At 40.4% G+C, this 13,911-nt stretch overlaps 1 protein-coding gene across 3 annotated transcripts in view; it reads left to right on the forward strand.

Annotated features, from left to right (window-relative positions):
* DGKI (diacylglycerol kinase iota) overlaps positions 1–13,911 on the forward strand; it is a gene marked incomplete at both ends in the record, with an annotated part of 219,496 nt that overhangs the window by 67,705 nt on the left and 137,880 nt on the right. For all 3 annotated transcript variants that reach the window (XM_084261008.1, XM_084261009.1, XM_084261010.1), the window contains one exon: positions 12,090–12,198. In XM_084261008.1, coding sequence (XP_084117134.1) covers positions 12,090–12,198 — 109 coding nt within the window. The remainder of the gene's footprint in view (positions 1–12,089; positions 12,199–13,911) is intronic.

The following is a 13,911-nucleotide window of genomic DNA, read 5'->3' on the forward strand; positions in this document are numbered from 1 at the left end:
GATTTAATGACTATTTAGTCATTTGTCACCATAAAATGAAACATCATTCCCACACAGGTCAAATCTTAGAGGATGTGTTTTATTGTGTGCAGGAAAAGAAGACACTTGGCTCCCTTGTTGAAAGCTCCAAGAAAAGATGAGGTCAAAGTTGGAGTGAATTTTTTACTGCTATAAGTGTTACTTCTGGGCAGAGGATGAAGTGTTCTGGGGCAAAAGTCGGCAGGATGTTTGCACAGTTGATACCTTTTGCTCTTGTAATTTTGTGGTAAAAGATTTTAATCTCCTGTGCTGTCAGTCATCTTCGCATGTTAATTCTCACTGATAGAAAGAAGCCTCAGAAGCTGCTTGTCGTCTTTGGTAATGAAAACAGTGCCTAAACAGATAATATTTTCCTTTGATCCCATGGTGGTTTCATTCAGTGACTTTGTTCCAAATTAGTATTTCTCTCCAAACGACTCCAGCAAACAAATAATACACCAGCACAAGAGGTAACAACGTGGCATTATGAGTCCCTTTTCTACTCTCAAAATCCCTTTTAGATTCAAATAATGTTCAAGTAGTAGGACAAGCTCTGTCATGAGGTTAATGTCCAGATATCTTCCAACTCTAGTGGAGCTGAAGTGAGAAGGCTGCTGTCAGGTCAAGGTGCCTGAGGATTTATCTGACCCTGAAGGAGCCTCAGCAACTTACTGTGTCTTTTCCAGAAGCTGGAATGGCACTACAGAAGCAGCACCCAGTATTGCTGCAGCCAAAAAGAAAATAGAGGAAAAATAAATCTTCCTCCCTGCTGTTTGCTTGTTATGTGCATTTGACAGTGCTTTGTATTGCGGCGTTTGGGTTTTTTTTTTGCCTGCTTATATACAACTGGTGAGTCAACGGGGAGGAAGAAAAACCCCATATGTGTATATTAACAGAATTTAGATGGAAAAAAGAGAAACTGTTTAAAGGGCAGATCATAAGAAAAATGAGCATTTTTGAAATTAGTTCCAAAAGAAAAAAACCCACCCAACTCCAGTTACAGCATCTCTTTAATTAGATCCAGCAGAGCTGCTAATGAGTGCTGAAGATCTCCACTTTCTTCTCAGCCACGGAGATCACTGCTCAAGCTGATACACTGCCTGCACTGTGATGCCTCTGTGTCCCCCCCGAAAGCTTTCCTATTCCAAGGCTCAGACCTAGGCATGACCCTGTGATAGCTGTCCCTTGGGGCCAGGAGGGAGTTCAATCATCTCCCTCTTATCTTGAGAGCGCCTTGGACCCTCCCTGAAGCACCATTTTAGTGGCTGCTGCATGCTGAAGGCAGCAGGCCCTCGATGCGATTCCAGTGAGATTTGTAATGTTGCCTGACACGGGCGATGTTGTCGTCTTAATCTGATGTGAAACACTCCTCCAGGCAGAGACGTTAACGTTCCGTACGGGCGGACTGATGTGTTTGAATGGGTACGTGTAACTCCAAAGCTGATAATCAAGAATCAAGATTTGAACATAAGTATTTTTGGTAGACAACTCATGTTTTATTCAGGGATAAATGAGTATGAATTCATGTTTTATAAACACACTGGGTATTCTGAGGTTGATGTCTCTGACTCAAGCCCTGCTCTTTCTCCTCCAGTTCTGGAAGTTTATCTTAAGCTGTTTTCTGCTTTCTGTGCGTTGAAGGAAGAGGGACTATTGTCACATCAGGTGCACTTTTTAAACTCACTTCTGAATTGCTAGACAGTTGTTAATGACAGGGAGAGGGAAATGTGGCAGTTCATGATCTCTATTTTCTGCCCAGATCCCTCATTCCTTGGTTAGATTTTTGGCTTGTGTAAAGATCTGGAAGTTCATCCCTAATCCTCCAGTCTTTTATGTTAAAACTTGTTAAAAGTAATCAAAACCTTTTCATTGAATTTGAGCTTTGGATGGGGTCCTGTAGGAACAGGTTGCTGCACAGACTTGCTGGAGAATTGTCAGTCGCTTTCTATTTTCCTCATCTGTGATTCACTTACTGCAATAAATCCTCTTTCTCCACCCTCTGCTGAACTCTTTCAGTTTGTTTAAAACAGAGGGGTTGGAAGTGGTGGACACACTTGGTCTGGTGCATACAAACCATGCCAGAGGAAATGGAAGCAAATCAGCAATGGTATGGAGGAGACAAACGTGCAGATGTTTGGAGGACGGTAGTGCTGGGCCAGGTGCTCAAAACAAGTTTTTCTAAGCACAGTGGTGTACACTATTGAACTGTGTAGTCTTCGTGATGAATGAGAAGAAGACAGTATTTGTTGAATATTTTTTAATCTGTTTTTGTCTCTTGGTCAGTCCTGGGGAGGGAAAGCTTTGTCTTATCTCAGTTGCTCAGCTTCCTTCCTTTAGAAAGAAAATAGACTTTACTTGGTTATTGAATGGGAGTTTTACTTTCTATCTGCCTTTCTCAAGTGTCATCCTAACAAAAAGTAAATGTAAGCTTTCCACTTCCCCCCCTGCCAAGAATTGTGGAGCCAAAGCCTGAATTCCCTTCCCTGCTCTGTTATCTGGACTCTTCTTCCTGTGAAAATTGTGTTTGGAATTAAAAAATCTAACTTGCTTTTCCAAAGAGAGAGTATTTTTCTGTCCTGTGGGCTTTTAAAATCTTTTGTTAGGAAAAAAAATGTTATTTTGGATTGTTTTAAAGGTTGCTTTTGTTCTTGGGCATTCCTTGAGTCCTAGGTATTTGTGTGTCTTGGAAGAAGAGAATTTGATTCTTGTATCAATAGTTAGTAGCAAAATTCTTCTGGTATAAAATATAATATTTCCCCTTTTAAAATTCAGTTAAAAAAAACCCTCTTGAAGTATTTTTCCCTTGACTAGTAAGTATGGATCTTCATTACCTTTTTCAGTTATTGTTTGTACACTCAGAAATGGAAGGCTTTTTATTTTTAACCTCTCAGAGACCCTTAGTTACTAAATGGAAGCTTGTAAATGGAAAAAAAAGAACCCAATTGTGGAGATGGATGGTGAAAATTTCTGACTTTCTATTTTCAACGAGGAGAGACCACACAAACAAAGAAAAGACACTTAACAATTCAGGGGCACAGAAATAGGTTCCAAAAAATCGTAATTTGAAACAACTCTGAAGCTTACAGTTCAAAACTGCAAGGCACGCATTTGATTTGTAGAAAAAAAGAAAATCAGGATACTTCAATATACAGTTTGTGTGAGGCCATCCAGTTCTTGAGTCATAATGACATTTCAGCTTGTATAAACAGCTTATGCCAATGGAGGATCCTAGTCTGACAGAGAAATTAACTTAAATTAGGTTATTTTTGAAAGAAATGTGCTAGCATCTGAGAGCCAAGAAAAAATTTCAAGACTAACGTTAAAAAATAACTCTTACATTTTTTTTCTCTTACAATTTTTTCGTTTAGGCTGCTGAGGATTTAGTTGTCCCCCCTCCTGGTCTTGTATTGTTTTATTTTCCCTTTCTTTATCTTCCAGAGGAAATGAAGATTATTGATGTCACCAAGAAGTACCCTAAAAAAACCCCACCCTCATTCTTCTCTTATTTTCCTCTAGTTGGCAGAGGAACATAGACAATTTGCACCCCTATTGAAAACCAGTATGAAATATTTCAGTATTTGATTAAAAAAACCCAAACAAGCATGATCATACTGTAGTCATGTCCATCCAATTTGCTATCATCATTTCTTGTCTATACTTGAACTACAGAATTGGAGTTCTTCATATCCTATCATTCTGTATGGATCAAACGTATTGTCATGAAAATATTTCACATTCAGACTTCCATTGCTTTCTGAAATAGTGAAAACATATCAATCTTCTGTAATGTCCAGTCTGTGATGCAGCTGGAAATCATTTATGCTCAGAGTTCCCTAGAGCATTTCTCATTGTTTACTTGGAAAGACAGTGATTAAATTTTATCATCCCAGTTACTTGATTCCAGAATCTTTGAAATGTGCACATCTCTATCCTAATATGACCTCACTCAAAGGTTTTTGAACCAAAGGTTTAAAGATTTTGAGATCAAGGCTTTCAGGTGCCTTCTAATTCTGCAGAGGGATCATTTGAAAATCATATGTTGTAGGTTAAACTTCAGTTCTTTAGAGGAAATGTAAAAATCCAATAATAGGAACTTAAGGAAAATTGGGGGGGGGGGGGGGGGGGGAGGAGGGTATGCATATGGGATGGGAATTAGAAAAGATTTTAGTGATGAGAAGACTGGTGATCTGGCATAGCCAGAATGGTGATCTGGAGGATTGAGAGAGAGGGAACAATCATGCTAGATTTGAGATGGATCTTGATAACTTTTTGAATTAAAACATATGATAAGTTTTCCCAAAATGGAGAACACTAGATTTCATGATCTAGGCCTCTTTCAGAGCTGGCATTAATAGATTTGAAAGCTAAATGCTAAAAATAAGTAATAATAAAAACCCCTTCCTCAAACTATTTTTAACTACTGCAAAAATAAAACAAAATTATTCAGTTCAAGTAAGCATTTGTATTTTTTCCCCTGCTTTCCTAGGCTCTTTTGTTAGTCTCTTTCTTGGTGAATTACAGGGATAAAGGATACTCTTCATCTTTATTGCACTACCAACTCTATCAATTTTTCCCTTCCCTCCTCACACAAATTAATTCTGACATTTCTGTGACTGCAAGGAGTCCTCCAAGGTCTGTCACTTTTTGTGGTAAGAGTAGTCACCACATTAGTATATATCTTTTCAGAAAGATATATATACAATTAAATACATTTTACCAAAAGATTGGGAGGGACCCTGTTGGTCCTAAAATCTTGTTACCATCTACCATAAGTAATCCTTGATATTTAAACCTATTTGGAAAGAAATCTAGGAAATAAATTGAGTTAAGGGGCTAGGGGAACCAAACTCAAGTAGACCAGAAGACTAAAAACTGGGTGATAGTCATTGATATGTGTAAGTCTGCATTTATATGAGCTTGGAGAGAACTCCACAGGACTTTGACTTTTTCTTTGACCCAGAAAAGACAATATCATATGGTAGAGGATCTTCCTCATCAAACTTCCTGGAGGTCTTGTGCTCCTTTTGCTTTGCCTCTTATCTCCTTCTGTAGGATTCCTTGTGTCTGTACTGGATTTGATACTTTACTCAAGGTGATGGTCACAGAAATGCTAGATGGCTCTGTTTGGTCTTGCACCTGATCAATACAAGCTGAACATGGTGTTTTATGTGATAGATCTGAACGCTCTTCCCAGAACTTACTTAGGAAGCTGATGTACTGTAGTTACCTCTCAGCTCAGGGATTGCTGTTTGAAGTGCTTGATAAGAGTGTTGGTGGAAATTTGTTTCACTGTCTTCAGTTTAGCCTCTGAGCTGCCTATTCAGTGCAGGAGAACGGGCTTGAGGCTGTAAGCAAAGCTTGTCAGAGCTGCAAAGAGCTGCAGTGTTTTCTGGACATGTACCTGTTTCCATGCAGCTTTTATCAAATTGGTGTGTGTGGTGAGAGGTTGACTGAGAGAGAGGAAAGATCTGTTGGGGTCTTGGAGGTATCGGTGTTGAGTGGCTGGAAAGCTACTCACATCTTGGCTTTTCCATACCCTGGTTCCCCGGGCAGCAGGCAATGACAGATGCATAACCAAGTATTCCAGGAGGAGGTTTGAAAGGTCTATTTCTTTTAGTGCTAAAGAAATTTCTTGCATTGGTGTTTCCTTCTGAGGTGTCTGAGAGTGTCCTACGCTGAGCTGCTGTTTGTGTGGATGAACCTGAGGATAACGGGAAGGTTAATTGCAAGAGACTGAAGATCACATTGACAAAAGGGCCAATAACTCATCACTAGGAATTTTATTTTTGCTAAGTGCTTTGATTAGTATTCAAATAAGAATTTGGTGAGAGGGCTTTACAATAACTCCCTTAAACCAGCTCCAGTCCTAAAGGAGTGGGATGGTCACAGAGGGGCTCACAGAGTGCCCATGGGGTAACCCAGCAGTTAGTTTCAATCAGAGAAACTGGTAGAGCTGCTGATAAGATGTAGGATTAATAAATATACAGCTGGATGTGATGTGCTGGAGGAAAGCCAGCACAGTTTTTCATAAGGAAGCCAGGACTCATATGTCTAGCAGAAATTGCTGGCAGAGGCAGGAGGCCCATGAAGCGGGGTGGTCTGGCCATGGGAGTGCATGTAGGCTGCCAGAAAGCTTCCAGTGAGGTAGGAAAAAAGGCTTTTTTGGTACAGGAACTACAGCTAAAAGGGGTGATCTTCATGTGGTTAAACAACAGTTTAAATGTAGCAAGCAGTGGGGTGGTTTGCAATCAGAGGGTGGTTTTCCAAATTTTGCCTAGGAGTTAATCGAGGGGGGTCAGTGGGGATGAGATGGGAGCAGTGCTGCTCACAGGGAGCCCTGTGCCGGGCTAAAGCTGGCTGCTGCTCTGCAGTTAGTCAGGGTGGGCATAGGCTGATTGTGGAAAATTTACAGAAGGATCTTATGATGCTGAATGACTCTGCAGCAAATTGCAGTTGAAATGTGAGATTGATGAAGACAAAATAATGCACAGAGGGGAAAAAAGCTTTAAAGTTTGGACTTTGCATTAGCGTTTAGCACTGAGGAAAGGGACCTTTGCATAATTGTGAGTACTGCTATTAAATGATTAATTCAGTGCTCACAGTGATAAAAAACAAGTTAAGGGCTTTGATGGAAGGAAAAAAAAGAAAAGAACAATGCAGAAGGTAAGGTGACACCACTGATAAACCTCTGGTGCAGCCAGATCTTGAATGTTTGTTCTAGTTCTGGCAATCCTACCTCAAAAAAGGGGAAGAGAAAGGGGGGAGGGTGGGGGGTGTATCACTGAGCTAGAAGACATTGACAACTCTAGAATAGCTTTGGTACTAGTAAGAAGCATAAACCATCTGGGGTGCTTCTACTTGTTGGGAGAAGGGTGAAAGAAAGGGTATATGAATAGAGATTCATAAAATCACAGAAGGTGTAGAGTGGCAAATGATTACTAGCTGTTCCTCACAATATTATACACCAATTGAATTATCAAGCAGAATTTTAAAAACAGACAGAAGGAAGTACTTTACACTGCCCATAATTAAGTTGTGGAGCTCATTATATAGGCTGCTGTGGAGACCAAGAGGATAAATGGCTTCAGGGAAGGGCCAACACATTCCTAGAGTAAAGAACCATTACAAGCTATTAGGCACAAAGGTCTGGAAGCAGCCTCTAGCTCAGGAAGTCCTTAAACTACTGATTACTGGAAGCTGGGACTGGAGTATGTCAGGGGAAAGATCACCCAATTTGTGCCAGTGCTTTTCTAAACACCTGCTACTGACTGTTGTCAGAAATGGGATACCGGACCAGCCGGTTTGTTTTGATTTGACTGAAGCTTACTCCTTTTATTCTGAATGCAAAAAAAAATGGGAATCTTGATGTTGCAGTGAAATAGTCATTGCCCCACGGTCAGCCTGAAAGGAGAACATTACATGCCTGGAAGGCAAGCTGGGAACAGCAGGTTGAAGGAGTGCTGTGCAGTCGGAGATGCGTGGGGAAAACTTAAATAATGCCAGAGTTTTGCCAGTACATTTTGTTCATGACTTTCATAAGCACCAAAGTGCAGGAGTGGAAACCACCTCCAAAGAAACTCGGGTGCAAAGAAATTGTTCATACAGCATGCAGGTACTGTCTGGCTTTGTACAGGGATTTTCAGGTTGTGGTTGGCAAAGCTGAGAGCTGGCAGGCATAAGGTTTATGTACATCAAATATGCAAAAAGCAGTTATTGGAACTTAAACATTGTTATATAAATGACTGTCCTTTTTCTTGGCAATTATCTAGATTAACTTTTGAGAAAAGACTCCCAAAAAATCTCTTTCCTGGCAGATGTCCTAGCTATAGGATCTGTGGAAGCCAGTCCCTGCACTTTTATGATCTCTCAACCTTGCAGCTGAGAGACTACCCCAGTGGTAACTTATGCCCCTATTGAGAGCAGAGCAATAACCCCAGGCAACAACTTCAACACCAGTGACAACTAAAACAACACTCAAATCTGTTAACAGTGTGCAGCAGCCCTAACTTACACTTTATTTTCGAAATAGGTTTTCTTCTAACACTTAAATGAGCTGCATACTATTGACTAATTGTCTTTTGTGCTCTTTGAGGATTCAGGCATAAATATTCTGTCTAAACAACTCATTGGAGGATTTTTATATGCCTTAGGTGGAGGAAAAGGCTCAGTAAAGCCAAAGCCTGGGATATAAACTCAAATCCCCCCTAATCAAATATGTATCCTTTGATCTAATAAGTAGGTTGAGTCTCCCCTGACTTTTCAGCAAAATGAAAAAGAAAATGTAATGATTTTAAAAAAAAGAGTTGTTATGCTTGAATAGCTTGGATCTCTGATTGCTTTTGGTTTCTGAGACAGTCAACTGCTTTGCTAAAGAATTTCCTCAATGGTATCAACTGTGGGATTAGGTTTTGTTTGTTGTATATTTAATGACATATGCATATATGTGCACTCATGCTTATTTGCAGTGGTGGTGTGCTAGCTAAATTGATAATAGCATCTACTACAAATTACTGATTACTGGATATGAAAAAATAATAATCAAAAAATAGCTCGCTGCTTAGGTTGCTGCATTTCCTTGCTGTTGGTTGCTACCTCAGCGAGCTGGTGTGCCCATTTTAAATGAGATGTGGACTTTACAGTTTGAAGAATGGGACATGTCACAAAAGCACAGATTAACTTTTTCTGTCTGTCTCTTATCAGGGGAAGAGTGATTACTTTTGCTTCTATGCGAAAGGCTGCTTGTCGAGCCTGTGTTTTCATTCATGCACTCAGCACAGTGGAGAAAAGATAACTAAAAGCCACCCGTGTTACCTTACTATTGGAAAGGTGCCAACTGATGCAATCTGCTAAAGTAATACGAGATACAATCACCTGGATACTCCTCTGATATCATATTTGTGCTACCTTCTCCCCCCCCCCCTTATTTTACCCTCTCTCCTCTGCCTTACATTTGTTAGAAGGCCATGTATTTGCTCTTTAGCTTGACCTCCTTTTTTTGTTTTTTAATGGAAAAGCCTTCTGGGGTACATGCAGCGTGTTTTGATGATGTATCTCTCTTTGTTCTGAGACAAAGTTCTGATAAGAAGCTATGTAAGAGTAGGTGTTTTTAGCTTTCCTCTGGGCCCAAGGGTAATTTCAGACTGGTACATGTAAATTTGCAGTCCCTGGGATAATTTTAAAGGCTTTTATGTTAAAACAAACCGGCGGTGGGGTGGGGTGGGGGGGGTGGGGGTTAGGGGTGGGCCGGGGGAAGCGTTATTGTCATGCCTCTGTTTTGTGTGTTTTCCAGACAAAGCCATAAATCCAGCTTGGCGTGCAGAGGAAGGGCAGGCTGTTGGCACAGAACTGTGCCAAGTCTCCTGCAAAATGCTCATCAGCCTCTGCTCAGTTTTAGAATAATGTGGGCCAAGTCTCAGGTTCTGCTGCGGGAGGCTTGCGCATCTCTAATTCTGGTCTTGAAACAGTATCCAAGGCTTGGCGCTGGGATATTTGTGGCTGTTCATTAGGCATATTTACCTTTTAAGTCTCTGCTGAGTTTGCCTTCCAGCTGGAAGCTTTGTCTTCAGACTGGTCAGATAAATTTGTTCCTAGGAATATCCATCACAGACTTCGCTTTAGTAAATTCACTTAGTGGATGCATGCAACTTTACAGGCTGTGTTGCTTGACAAGTAACAGGCTGTAAGCCCTGTTGGCAAAAAACGTTGGCATTTTTCATCAAATAATAATTATTGCTAACGCTTTATTATTCAGCCACCTCTGCTCAAGTATTACTTTGCACAAAGTGGATGCTATCTTCCTCTGTTGTGAGGGTAGGACTAAGTGTGTTTGCTTTATCATTGTTGGTGATGCAGGGCTAGAAAATGTGATACCTCCCTGTTTCCACCAAAAAAATTTACTATGCTATGAAGTATGAATAGTCACAAGAATGTACTCTTGTGTTTAGGAAGCACTAACAACTGAATTGATACCCAAAACAGCATGGAAGGAGACTGACAGATACTGGACCCTGTTTGAGGGGTTTTTTTGGAGGGAATAAATTATAGTTTCTTGTGGATTATTTCTTTAAGACCTTAATCTAGTCATTAAGAAGATGTGGAGCTTATATTGTATTGTTATATATGGCATAAAATCTTCTCTCCCGATAGACTGCCAGGTAGTGAAAGTCTTTTCCTGGGCTCCTTCCCTCCAACAGATTTTAGTCTGGAAAAAACCCTTAATGTCAATGTGTTGCCCACATTGTTAAGAGGAAAGGGGACACTGGATGATCAGAGCCTGATGTTAATCTGCTGAATTGTCCATGCTACCCCCAGGAAAGGGAATTAAAGAGATTCTGATTCAGCCCACTCAATTTTTCCAGTTGTGCACTGGGAGCAGTGAGGCTTCCAAGCTCCTTTACTATGGAAGTATATCACACCATATATTTTCAGGACAATGAAGACATTTATTTAGCATATGTCTGACCTAGATTGTCATCACTGGCTCAATTGACCTTTATTGCCTTGGGACAGTGGTAAGACTAGGCGATGCTATAAATAGCTGTTGCACTGTGGGAGTGGTATCACAAAAATTCACTTTACACAGACTGTCATTTCACTTTGTGAGGGAGGCGTGTATTTGGCTTACAAAAGATCTCCCCTTGAGATGTTTTTGTCCTTTTCTGAATCACTGCAGCTGAAGCTGCAAGATTATTTTGGTCACCACCATTAGGTGGTAAAATATGCAACGCTGTGTTGGTTTTTGCTGGGATAGAGTTAATTTTCTTCTTAGCAGCTCGCATAGTGCTGGGTTTAGGATTTAGGATGAGAATCCTGTTGATAACACACTGATGTTTTAGTTGCTGCTAAGCAGTCAAGGACTTCTCAACTTCTCATACTGCCCTGCCAATGAGAAGGTGGGGAGTGCCTGAGAAGCTGTGAGGGGACACAGCCATCATGCTTAGTGGCTGGGGGGTGGCATGGCTCAGGAACTAGCTGGGCATCAGCTCTGGGTGGTGAGCGGTTGTGCTGTGTGTCACTTTTTTGTATACTCTTTTATCATTATTATTCTCTTCCTTTTTTTGTCCTATTAAACTGTCTTTATCTCAATCCATGAGTTTTACCTTTGGGTTTTTTTGTTTTTCTTTCTTTCTTCCTGATTTTCTTTCTATCCCACTGGGGAGGGGGTGGAGGGGGTGTGGAGTGAGCTGTGTGGTTGTTTTAGCTGCCTGCCAGGTTACACCACAACAAAAGTGATGTTATGAAGCTTTATGAAACTTACTGTCCAAATGCATCCAAGCTTTTATCAGCAGTGTACTGTACTTCCTTACACCTAATGGCTGACAAGGCTGGGTGCTGCTGAGAAAACAGGCAGTAAATATGCTGTTGGCACTTGTGGAGCTCCAGGACCATTTTTGGTCACCATTTGTGACTTTTGATGGAGGGCATATCTATGCCTCAAGAGCTCTAAGAATGATTTTGGAGCAGAGAGATAGATTTGAAATATAAGTGGAAAGAAGCATACTTTGAGGCATGCTGATTTGATCAAAAATGGTAGTAGTCTGTAAGTCCCCTTCCTGACTAAGTGGTGTCCCCATGTCTTGTTTTATGAAGTCCAATGCTGAATGGATGGTTTTTCCCAGACTATAAATGAAGTAAAAGCAACAGATGTTGTGCTTTTTGTATAAACTCATATTTCCTTCCTCCAGTAAAGGCTATTTGGAATTATGCATAAATTGATTTAGTAATTCAGCTGGAATGTATGGAATAGGTGCTATAAATAAGGACTCCACTGAAAATGGCAAACAGAACCATATGTAGCCCACTGGATCTGATATTTCAGCTTAGTGCCAGATGAATAACTGATCTTCATTAAACAGTAATTTTCAGTTATCAGATTACTTTATTCTTTTCCTAAACTGCTTTAGCAGGAGATGGCATTCAAGGACCGTTTCCCCTAAGCTGAAATTAGATGTTGTAGTGCCTTTTCTGATTTCTGGAGAAGGGTGGGGTGGATAATTATACTGGGTAATTATATTGGATATACACTCCATTTATTTGTTGTTGTTTGTTTTTTTTTTCTTTTCAATTTGCAGGAAAGCAATCTCCAGGTCAGGCCTTCAGCACTTGGCTCCTGTGCATTCCCTCAACATTGCAGTCTCGAATGGACCTGTGAAGGAACCAAGGGCGGCCTTAGAGTGGACTGTAGGTGTTTGTTTGTTGGACAGATAATTTGAGCCATAATTCTGGCTAGTGCTCTCTCCTTAAATCAACATAAAGCATTGAATTACTATCAGAATAATTAGTGCTGGTCAACAGCAATATGCTTCAATTATGAAAAAAAGCATAAGGCAGAGACATGAAAACTTGTAGGGACTTGAGCAGCACAGGACAGAGCTGTTCAGATTTTCCAGCTTGGGAACTGTCTGGCTACATTTTCTCACTGCCTTCTTGAGGTCTGCTATCCAAAGGTGGTCTGATTCTAGCACAGTAGGTTTTTGTACCTCTGCTTAATGGGCCAAAATTCAAGGCTGAAGACACATGTTGAGTTGGCTGGGTCTGTAGAGTAGGTAGATCTATGGTCATGATGCTTTGTAGGTGTGGGTAGATTTCTTCTGAGCTCAAGCTGGGTTGTAGACACAGAGAACATATTTCCACCCTTCCCATCTTTCCTCTCTCACTTGTGTTTCGGGGCTAATTCAGAAGGAGCCAGTTTAGGACTGTCTAGAATAGACTAGACAATTTCAGTTGAAAGGGACTTATTATGATCATCTAGTCCAACTGCCTGATCACTTCAGGGCTAACCAAAAGGTAAAGCAAGTTTTTAAGAGCATTGTCCAAATGCCTCTTAAACACTGACGGGCTTGGAATGTCTGCCACCTCTCTAAGAAGCCTGTTCCAGTGTTTGACCACCCTCTCGTTTAAGAAATGTTTCCTAATGTCAAGTCTGAACCTCTGTTGACACAACTTCGAACCATTCACATGCATCTTCTGTTTGGTTTTACATTAGTATGTGCTAAGAAGCCAAACCTTAAGCCAGAAAGTCACACTAACATCCCATTTAAAGCAAAGCATGCAGTAGATCTTATATTTGGCTGTTGGTAAAGATCTCGATATATTTGCAGTATCGAGGCACTCATGTGCCTTTTATAGAAAGATAACCTATACATTGATGAATATGGCTTATGTTTATCTTCATCCTCTATACCAAGACTGAATGGCTAGATGGCATGCTCTGCTTCAACTATAGATGTTGCATTTAAAGTGCAAGAGGATGAAATTTTACTGTTTGTGCTGCTGGAAGCTGAATTAGATTCACTGTGGTGTTCTAAAGTACTGTATTTTAACAAAGATTGTTGAAATGATTTTGGAATCTTACATAGAATCCTCTTGGAAGAGTTTTGTAGAATACCTTGCTCTTTCTATCTAGAAAAACTCAGGTCCTGATTCAGCAAGATATTAAAACACATAAATGCTTTCAGTCACCAATGTTGTTTAGTAGAAATCTGGAGAATCAGTAACATATGTGAGGGATTAGGCACAGGCTAAATTAAATACTTTTCAAAATTGTACTTAGAAAACAACAACAGCAACAAACCCCCAAACCAAAACAGAACCAAACCTAAAACCCAAACCCAACAACCACAGCTTACCCTTCTTCAAAGTTGGTTGGTACTCATTTTACCAGGTAGTTCCTCATGTAGTCCCAATACATAAGTACTGCAGAACTTTATAGGCTGGTGAATATTGATTACATATTTTGATTTTTGTTTATGTGATGTCTTTGCACTTCCTAGTTTATGATTTAGATTTTTGAACAGTTCTGTTTCTCAGCTGTTCCAGCCTCTCAGATTGGTATTGCTGCTTTACTTCATGCTTTGACTAGGTGAGGAAGCAACCCTGTGGCATGTGGGGTAG

The sequence above is a fragment of the Gallinula chloropus genome (assembly GCF_964237585.1).
Source record: "Gallinula chloropus genome assembly, chromosome: 1".
Classification (NCBI taxonomy): domain Eukaryota; kingdom Metazoa; phylum Chordata; class Aves; order Gruiformes; family Rallidae; genus Gallinula; species Gallinula chloropus.